The following is a 10,697-nucleotide window of genomic DNA, read 5'->3' as shown; positions in this document are numbered from 1 at the left end:
TAGATAGATAGATAGATAGATAGATAGATAGATAGATAGATAGATAGATAGATAGATAGATAGATAGATAGATAGATAGATAGATAGATAGATAGATATCCCTTATTAGCTCCGTATAAAAGCAAAAATTCATAATGTATTTATTTCTTTTCTTTTCAGGATTCAGGTCAACCAATTCCACTTGTTGTTGAAAGTTGTATCAGATACATCAATCTATATGGTAAGTCTTTCATCAAGCCCTTCTGTGTGATGGGGCAAAAATAACGAGAGTGAACTGTAAAGTAAAGTCCTTTGAAAACTTCTTTAGACTTACAAGAAGAGACATCAGCAGTCTATTTTCACAAATAGATGCTGGTAGAAGCTTGCTCTGCTCGCCACCGCAGCACTCAGCTGCTTACCAGTGATTTCGCAGGCTCATAACAATAGGTCACACACTGAGAGTTTTGAAAGTCCCATTGGTCTTTGTTTAGTAAGTTCAGCCAACTCACCCCCACCGCCCATAACTCCTCCCTGTCTACCTTTCACATCTGTCTTCAGCTCGTTGGTTTAGCCTGCAGGCCTTTCCCCTGGATCTGGACCTAATGAAACTACAGAAAACTGATTAGAACCCTCTAACTGGAACCATATGGTGCAGACTCACTGAGGGGCCCTCTGCTGGAAAAATACGCATCTCCCTTTATGACTAGATTACATTTCCTGCTCTGTGTTATGTGTTTCCAGTGGGCTTTCAAAGAAGCTGGCAGTGGTTTTGGAGATAATGGCAGCTAGCGTAACTCTAATTCAGTAAATTCTGGGTTGTATTTCTTTCAGGTTTGCAGCAGCAAGGCATATTTCGTGTGCCAGGATCGCAGGTGGAGGTCAATGATATTAAAAACTCATTTGAGAGAGGTTAGTCAATATTTCAACATGATCTGTGGGATGAACTACCTTGATACGTTTTTCAGTTCAACAAATGCTGCCGCTGAAAGCACTCGTGTGTTTCTTAATTAGGTGAGGATCCCTTGATTGATGATCAGAATGAGCATGATATAAACTCAGTGGCAGGCGTCCTGAAGCTGTACTTCAGAGGACTCGAGAACCCGCTCTTCCCAAAGGAGCGTTTCCTGGATTTCATCTCTACTATCAGTGAGTTAACAGACCTTGCTTCAAGCGCTTTTCACTGACCTTCACAGAAAAGAGAAAACACAGTAATAGGTAGATGTTTAGCTTTATTGGACTAGAGAAAGTCATGCCGTGCTGCACGTGGAAGCAGTCTAACAGTAACACCAGTGCTTTCTGCTTTGGGGTGCAGGCCACATAACTGTGCCACGTGCAAGTTCACCACAGGATAATTTCTCTACTGTTTCAAATAATGTGATCACTCACTGTGGCTTTGGGCTGGTGAAATGCATGAGGCGGCATATTAAATTGTCAAAAACCATTTTCAGAATCTCCACCGCTTTTTGCCTTGGCACTGTAGCCGCAGTTTGTGTCTCTCTTTTTTTTCAGTGCAGCATCTTTAAACGTCTCTGTTTCTGTCTTTCAGAGCTGGAGTCTGAAGCTGAGAGAGCACACCACATCCAGCAGATTATTGTCACTCTTCCTCGGACCATCATAATCGTCATGAGATATCTTTTTGCTTTCCTTAACCAGTGAGTCACACATTTCACTGCTTTGGGTCTCCCAAAACAGTGTAAAAAGATGAGTTCGGCGGTTGCTTAAGCACCAGGATATGACACTGAATCTTACACCTTTACTAATATGAAAATTACAGAATAGGCATACAATATAGAAAAAAGTATAGACAAAACAAAAGTGTATTTAAAATAAGACATGGTATTTATTACTATATCAGTGTTTTAGAAGTTATTTATAGGTTTCCATATTGGAATAAAAAACCTTTCTGATATTAGATGTTTTCTGTGCTCCTTTTACTGGATTTAGCTGATTTAATTGTCAAATTTGTTGGAGCCATATGAACTGCAATGATGCTGCTCAACCTCAGCTTAAGTACAATGTTCAAGTAGACATTTATTATGGCTTCCTCTTGATGATTTCCTTTTGATGACTCGATGACTTCGTTATTAAGAGTGGGCTGTGCGGTGTAAGTTGATTCCTTGGAGAGGTTGACTGATCAAAATGTTTTTCAAGTAAGCTGCAGTGATGACTGTACATAAGGACTGAAATCAGGTGAAGCCAGTGACGCCCTAAGAGACGTATCTGCTACTGCAAATTCTGTCAAAATAGACAAAATAGAAAGAGAAATTGAATCGTTTCTAAATGAACTGATGAATCTTAATAATCAGATTAGCACATATTTATGTTGTTTGGTTATCAATGAGGTTTTAGCTAAATAGATGTACAGTTTGCATACATAACAAAAAATTGTGACTTCTGTCCTGTGCCGTCCGTCAGTCTTTCACAGTACAGTGACGAGAACATGATGGATCCATACAATTTAGCTATCTGCTTTGGTCCAACTCTGATGCCCATCCCAGATGGCCAGGATCCTGTAGCATGTCAAGCTCATGTTAACGAAGTCATCAAGACTATAATTAGCCACAATGAAGTCATCTTTCCAAGTCAACGAGAGCTGGATGGCCCAGTCTATGAGAAGTGCATGACCGGGGGTGAAGAGTATTGGTAGGTATTGTGGTACAGTGTAATACTTATGTGATACTATAGTGTGTTCAGCTCTGTTTTGCATTGATTTTAAGGCTGAATTGTGACAGTAAATTAACAAATTCACTGTACAAACATGATTTTGTCATATTATTTTATCTACATATTAATGTCTTTCTGGTCTGTTTTTGTTTCTCTAGTGACAGTCCACACAGTGAACCAGGAACCATTGATGAGGCTGATAATGGGACAGAACCACACACCAGCGATGAGGGTTAGTCACTTCCTTTTTTTATTAAAGGCCTCGTAATAATTTTTCTCCCACTGACCAACAGTAACAGGCCACCACTTGAATTACTATAAAAGGCTTTAGGACCTAATACCTTTATAACTAAGAGAATACCCATCAGCCTTTTCAGCCTTTTGTTTACTGCTGTGTGCCAACACACCAAACTAAGGTGTTGAACATAAAAAATTATCCTCCTGCTGAACATCTGCATTATTGTTGTGAGAGAGAGGCTATCAAGAAGCCATTCTTAAGGAAGGAAGACGGAGAAAAAGCTGAGCTATGCCACATTACACAAGAACTGGACTAAAAATCAGTGGCAAAGGGTCTTACGGAATGATAAATGCACAAAAAAATCATTTAAAAAGAAAGACTGTCATCAGTATAGAGAGGTACAACAGTGTCTATAGCCGTATGTAAAACACGGTGGAGGCTCTGTCATGCTTGAGGCTACCTGATGGTGTTGGGGGATTATGAAAACTAGAAAGTACCATCAGATTTTGATCCACCGTGCAATACCATCTGGAAAAAGTCTGATTGGCAACAGCTTAATTTTTCAGCATGGTTATGATCCCAAACACACTGCCAATGCAGTACAAACCTATCTGGATAGAAAAACACCAGTGGAACGCCATCAGTCACAGATTGGCCTCCCCAGAGCCTGGACCTTCACATTATTGAAGCATTGTGGGATCATCATGACAGAGAACAGAACAAAAGACAGCCAAAATCCAAAGAAGAGCTTTGTATGTCAAGAACCCCGGAGAACTATTCCTGAAAATTACCTAAAGAGAATTTACAATAAGAGAGTTCAGGCTGTGCTGAAGAGTAAAGGTGGTCAAATCAAATATTGACCTTTAAGCTCTGTTCTTGCTTTATACACTATATCTCCATGCATGTTTGCATTTTTCAATAAATCGCTGCACCTTTTTTCCATTTTTGTAGCAAAGCAAAGAAATAAGGGCCGGTGAAGACTTGCAAACTGCTGTAAGCAGTCAGGCTACCTCTATGCCTATACAGCATATAAACCTACCTATAAATGGCAGAGCTGTTATTTTCATTTAGCTCTGATGTCAGTGGCCATCTGAACTGTGGTCTTGTGTCTGTAGTTAAATTCAGAACTTCAGCATAACGTTATCATTCTCTCACATTGTGGTAGATGGTAGTTTTGGACTTGTTGTGGTTAACTATTATTCTATTGCTCCAGAGACAACTATTTTTAAAAACAGATATACTGGTCGTTTGCTAAGCAATTCACATTTTAAACATGTGTATAACAAGGATTTCACACAAGACATATAAGAATATATATGTGGGATTTTAGAATTGTTTGTGGATCAGAAAGTCTTAAATATAGCCTGACCTTTTTTATTAGTGCTTTTGACTGAGAGGTGAGCGAGGCTTGAGCTGCAGCGGCTTCTGATCACAACAGCTTAAGTGATGTTTGAAGCTGAAGGCAAGTTGAGTAAAGAGTATTGGCATGCAGCACTGCCTCTTTGATCTATTTGTGTGTGCGTATGTGTGTGTCTGGCCACCCCACCCCCTGCTCTCATGCTTGTTCTTTGTTCAGCATTAGTCAGCAACTCTCCTGAGACTTTCTCCTTTGTGTAGTATTTCCCACTCTTAGCTTTGAATCCATAATCAGGGCAGGCACGTAAGCCAAAACGCAGGTAAAACAGAGAATCATATCTCCTCTCGGTGACAACAACTATCTGTGACATTCATCTGTGTTGTTGGCTCTTTTGGTGCTTTTCTTACTTGGTAAGACCAAAGGCTGGTTTCCTGATGCAAGTTATTCTCCTGCTGGCCTTAGTATTGGGAGTGAAGTGCTGTGTTTTTGCAGTTTGTCTCCTGTGGCAATGCTTCCGGTTTAATTTAAGAAATTAAAATATAGTTCTTACACGCGCTGCAATGACAGTGTCCTTATAGTTGAAATAAAACATGAACAAAGCTGCTTTTCAACTTTGTCTTGTGCTCTCTTCTGTAACACTCAGACACACCTCTAATGGGTTTTCAAAATAAAAGTACACTTGCAGGTTTTCTGGCTCATAGATGATTCCTGTTCAACACACAGTGAACTCTGACTGACCCTACTGGCCTTTTGAAATCCACCTTTCAAATCAAATCAAACTCTCCAGTTCAATTACTATTGAAGCAACCAAGAAATGTTAGAAAACATAATATGTGCTTCAGTTTGTATTTTTACAGCCCACATACACAAGTAATAAAGTTGATATAAAGGAAACGTGCCTGTTTGAGGGATTTGCCACAGAAAAAAGAGCTATGAGATACAGCTTACACAGTGCTGTCTGTCTCGTGGTATGACTAATCATGCTGTGTCCACTTTGATTCGTTTTTTTCATGCTTACTTTCTTGTTTGTTTCTTTCAGAAGTGGAACAGATTGAGGCCATTGCCAAATTTGACTATGTGGGACGCAGTCCCAGGGAGCTGTCCTTCAAGAAGGGAGCCTCCCTGCTTCTGTATCACAGAGCATCTGAAGACTGGTGGGAAGGCCGTCACAATGGCGTGGATGGGCTCATCCCTCATCAGTACATCGTAGTACAAGACCTGTACGTGCCAACAGACTGAGCTTTAGTAGTTCTTTATCTTGTGTTAAGTACTGTAAGCCCTTTGTATTTGTTGTAGTCTGCATCCATAGCTTATTCTTAGTGCACCTGAATCTGCTCTTTCAGAGATGATGCGTTCTCAGATAACCTCAGCCAGAAAGCAGATAGTGAAGCCAGCAGTGGACCGTTGCTGGAAGATAAGGGTTCATCCAAAAACGATGTCCCATCACCATGCGAGCAATCACCGGATTACAACTTTGGAGGAGTCATGGGGAGGTACATTTAAAAATAAACACCTTTCATTTTTCAAGTGTTTGTAATGTTGAGACATTTTCTTGACAGTTGATATGATCTGATCCATGTCTGCAGGGTCAGGTTGCGATCTGATGGAGCAGCAATCCCACGTCGCCGAACAGACACCCAGAGCCCAACAAGAGTGCCTGACACTCCACCACGGGCTGCAGCCTGTCCTAGCAGCCCTCACAAGGTATCCATCAGCAAAGGCCGCATGGAGAGCCCAGAAAAAAGGCGCCTTGGTACCTTTGGCAGTGCAGGAAGCATAAACTATCCAGATAGGAAGGGCTATCCTGAGGGCCACCCACTAAGGCCAGTGCCAGGGACCACTCGCCACAGCAGCCTGGGGGACCACAAATCACTAGACACTGAGGCTCTGGCAGAGGTAAGACTAAAATAAACAGTTTTAAATTTTAATTCACAGAGTATGTCTCTTGTCTCAAACATTAATAGGGTACAAGTGAGAACAGTTGACAGGGAAGCCTGTCTGAGAGCAGGAGATGTGACTGTATAGAGTATAAAACATGGACGTAACTACCTGGTTAGAAAAAATGAAGCTAATGCCAAAGTGCATTAAACCTGTGTCTGTCTGACAGCCACCAGATGGCGATAGCTTAGATTGCAAAAAGACGTTTGCTATTATAGAAGTCTACAAGAAAAAGGCTTTCTGTCCTAACCTATGTGAACACTTTTCTTCCGAATTTACGAGTTCAGTCACTCACTTTGGCTCATGTTGGGAAAAAAATCTTCATTATGCCATCTTTCCAAATGGAGGATTATTTGTGGTATGAAACCACAAGCTCATTGGCTAAGGAGTTGTTAATCACAAGTTGTTAGCCAACTAGCATGCGGTTTCACAGTCAGACCCACTAATCCTCATCATATCTTGTTTTTGCTAGCAAGATGGCGGCGGCGGAAAAGCTTGCTACTTCCTGATAGGTACTGATACTTCACAATGGATGACATCACTGTAGCCAACATCCATGTTTGATATTGTTGCACTCAGGTAGACCTGTATCTCTGAAACCGAAGCTAGAGCACACTCCTGGCCTTGATCCAGGTTCTCTTCATTTGCTAACCAGTGCATAAATAAGCTTGCTTTAGAATTTAGGAAGGGTCAGTGTTTCAAAGGGTTTAGAATAACTAATAAAGTTAGGATTAGTATTAGGGTCTATGGGCAAATGTGCAGATGTGCTGATGTATATACACGTACCAATATACAGATGATCTGTATTGCTATACAGAGGGGCAGATATACAGATGTACTGTGAACAAATATACAGATGTGCTACGTATATACAACACAGCTAATTTGCAAAATCTGAAGAGATGCTGGGCCTCGCATGATGCACGCGCCACCATCTTGAGTTTTTTTTCTACCCAGTATGAATATAAACAGGACAATAACAGTGGTATGTTTAAGCCATTTTATGGAAGTATAAATATATTTGACATGATAACTAAGCTTTTTGTAAAGCGTGTTAAACAAAACTTTTTTAGGTAACGCAGTGGAGTCCTGGCTTTTATTTCTGATTTCTCTGCTTTTTTTGTTTCTTCAGGACATAGAGAAGACTATGAATACGGCACTTCATGAGCTGCGGGAGCTGGAGCGCCAAAACACCGTTAAACAGGCTCCCGATGTTGTCTTGGACACACTGGAGCCAATGAAGAATCCGGTTAGCTCAGAGCCCGGGAGTCCACTGCACACCATTATGATCCGTGATCCAGATGCTGCCATGCGGCGCAGTAGCAGCTCAACATCTGAGATGATGACCACCTTTAAACCGGCTCTCTCTGCCCGGCTGGCTGGAGCACAGTTACGCCCCCCGCCCATGAGACCAGTGCGACCTCCTCCAACGCAGCACCGCTCAAGCAGCTCCAGCTCTTCAGGGGTCGGCAGTCCAGCTGTGACTCCCACTGAGAAGATGTTTCCGAGTAACAATGCATCTGCAGGTTCCAATGTGAATATTTCCGGTGATGGCGGAGATAAGTCTGGTACCATGTAGCAAAGGTGGAAGCTTGTAGGCAAGAGGCCTGTGAAGCTTTCCAAGTGGGAGAAAAGCTTATGGAAACAGATGTTGATGTGTGCAAACCAGATACGGATATACTCCTGTCTGTTTTTTGCTTGACTTAATTCGTATATAAAGGATGCCACTAAAGCTTCTAAAGTATGTTACCATGGTAATAAAGCAGTGGCAGAAGCTGTAGAGGTGTGATAAAGCTCAGCTCTCTTTGAAACTTGATTTAACTAGACTAAATGTGTATAGGAATACGTGTATTTCAGTTATACCTCAGTTTTAACAAAAGTCTGTGGCCATGTTCTTGTTTCAGAGATGCAATGAATGCAAGTAAAGCAATACTTGTGTGAAATTTGGTTTTCTGCCCATCACATATCCAGTCCAGCCAATCTTTCAGTCCCTCCTCTTATGTGAAAACGCCTCACGTCGGCAGTTGTTCAGGCGTAAAAATATGTCCGTTTGTCCATTTTGGGCAAAGGCCTTATGGCTGTAAATACAAAGTTACTTGAAATAAACATCCTTTCTGTTTGTATTATAATACATTGGATCTTCAGCAACATAACAGTGAAATTTATTCCTGCATGCACAGATTGGGGAAAATAAGGGAAAGTTGCATCACTGAAAGGAGACTTGTAATGAAATGATCTGTGAACAAGCTTGCTAATTCTAAGAAATCCATATGACTTTAAACTCTGATCCACAAGAATGAAAAACTAAAATCAGGATTCAGATGCCCACATATTAAAAAAAAATAATGCCTTGCCACCATACATTGACTTTTCGTGTGGGTATCGCTGCAAAAGATGGAGCATCTTGGCATGAAGATGATGTGTGAAGTCTTAGAAATTACTAATCAGTACTAGAGTAAAATAAGTCAGCCTCTACCATCACGCATGGTTGAACAGCGGACAGACGTAACACGGCTGTTTCCATATTTTATTTTGTTTTTCTAGTTGCTGTGTATGGAATGCAGAAGAATAATGCACCAACTAATGTAGGAATCCTGTGGTAAACTTGTACATAATATATAGCTAGTAATTTGTAAGTGTTATTTGTGTACAGGTTAATATGAAATGTCGTAAAGGGTTGATATGAATGGCACTTGTAAGGATTCTGAACCACCTTTTTATCATTTCCGGTAAAGTTCAAACATTTTGACTGAAAAAATAGAAAAGAAAACAAAGAGTTCAGATCATCATTCACCATAGTACTGTTCAAATGGTACTCATGTGAACTATAGACCACTAATTGCTGCTGGAAACAACACAAAGTATGTTTTTGACATATCTTTCAGTCTCTTCTCAGTTCGCAAAAGGTTTTCAGGTTCAAGTCATATTTGGGTGATTTTTAGTATTATGAAAGAAACAGTGAAACTTCTGATGGTTCCTCTTTCACACTGAAAATGCTGTGCTCACCCAGAAAAGCTGGAGAACTAGATGTGTTAACGTGCAGTCATCAGAACGGCCTCCTTCTTTCTGCCTTTTACATGATAGATTGTCTATGGTTACCGATACACTCAGATTGTAGACTCGTACTCTTAGTTGGAAGAAATCTAAAGAAGAACATTTAAGTATTTATATCTACTGTACCTCTTGTCATCCTGACAGCTGTAATCTAAAGACCCTGTAATCCGCATCTCAAAGAGCCTGCTCTGTTCTGCATGTCTTGCGCTGTAATGTGGGACTCGACGGTATGTGGTGCCTTGGCTTGGTGAAACGCACAACTTAATTAAAAATTGGACTAAGTAACTGCCCTTAGTATTTACGTGGGTTGAGAGTGATGAATTAAGATACTCGTAACTGTTGCTAGATCAGAAGTGAACAAGAACTAACAACGCCTGATTGAACAAAAGCAAAATAACAAAAATGCATCGAATCTAACAAAATTATTCGCATGGAAATCACAGTTTCAAATGCAGACACCTGATGTAAAATGAAAATACTCGCTTGTTGTTGGTGTATTGTTTGCTTTTCGACTATCAAATTATTTACCTATATACAAAAGTACAGGGTGGAAGGATTAGTAAGAACAGAGAGCTAGTACAGCCAGAATAAAGTTGATATAGCATTTAAACGTACACAGTGCTGTCACCCCCTCTGCTGGTTCGTGCTGGTATTGCATAAGCAAGCGGAGGCTATTGCTCTCGATGGGCATTATGATCCAGAATCATCGCAATGGTTTAATGAATCCTTCTAGTTTTAACATCTTATTAACCTGGTTATTAGTTTTGCACCAGTTGATCTACAGTATATGAAGTTAATGTTACAAAACGCTTCTGTTATTAAAATATGAAGAAAGCACACAATTCAATTTAAAAGGGGGGAAATAAATTACATTTAGGTAGATTATTATTTTTTGTTTTGTTTTTATTTATAGAATATAAGTGGAGCAGAAGAGTTGAGTGCCTTTTGTGCACAACATCAATTTTTATTGGACTTTTACTTTTTTACTTTTTTAACTGTGATATGTGGTTAGTTGTCATGTTTATTATAAACTGATGTTGCCTTTTTTTAATCTTTATTTTCTCTTGCTACTCAGTAGTCAGGCCAACATAAGTGTTATATTGTGTATAAAATCATTGAACTGCTCGTCTGTGCTTGGGTGAGACCTGAAGATCAGGAGCTATAAGAACTACTGTATACGTAATTTACTGGCAGAGCTCGGTAGAATCATCTCCTTTACTTTTTGGGGGGTTTCCCTGTGAACTGCCTGTGCTGTGGTTGAGCCTTTAATTCTTGCCATTTTGCTCCTTCCCTTTCAAAAAAACATCGCTGCCAGATGGACTCATATGGACCCTCTACATGAGAGGTTATAAAGGCACTTGGTGCACTCTCATCAGTCCCTACATGTGATGTTACAGTGCCATTTTCTTTTCTGGAATGTGTGCTTAAATGGGTTACACTGATAGTCTGGTGACAAGAGAAGACAGC

At 40.3% G+C, this 10,697-nt stretch overlaps 1 protein-coding gene across 2 annotated transcripts in view; it reads left to right on the top strand.

The window, feature by feature from the left end:
- Window positions 1-10,095, top strand: part of srgap3 (SLIT-ROBO Rho GTPase activating protein 3) — a 55,242-nt gene extending 45,147 nt beyond the window's left edge. For both annotated transcript variants that reach the window (XM_005741389.1, XM_005741388.1), the window contains exons 13-22: window positions 160-220; window positions 811-888; window positions 991-1,125; window positions 1,526-1,631; window positions 2,395-2,622; window positions 2,802-2,875; window positions 5,278-5,458; window positions 5,582-5,731; window positions 5,825-6,134; window positions 7,309-10,095. In XM_005741389.1, coding sequence (XP_005741446.1) covers window positions 160-220; window positions 811-888; window positions 991-1,125; window positions 1,526-1,631; window positions 2,395-2,622; window positions 2,802-2,875; window positions 5,278-5,458; window positions 5,582-5,731; window positions 5,825-6,134; window positions 7,309-7,755 — 1,770 coding nt within the window. In that variant the 3' untranslated portion in view covers window positions 7,756-10,095. The remainder of the gene's footprint in view (window positions 1-159; window positions 221-810; window positions 889-990; window positions 1,126-1,525; window positions 1,632-2,394; window positions 2,623-2,801; window positions 2,876-5,277; window positions 5,459-5,581; window positions 5,732-5,824; window positions 6,135-7,308) is intronic.
- The last annotated feature ends 602 nt before the right edge of the window (window positions 10,096-10,697 follow it).

The sequence above is a fragment of the Pundamilia nyererei genome, unplaced genomic scaffold, assembly GCF_000239375.1.
Source record: "Pundamilia nyererei isolate P.nyererei 1_Seehausen unplaced genomic scaffold, PunNye1.0 scaffold00110, whole genome shotgun sequence".
Taxonomy (NCBI): domain Eukaryota; kingdom Metazoa; phylum Chordata; class Actinopteri; order Cichliformes; family Cichlidae; genus Pundamilia; species Pundamilia nyererei.
The sequence above is the reverse complement of the archived record's forward strand: the minus strand, read 5'-3'. Positions and strand labels throughout refer to the sequence as shown.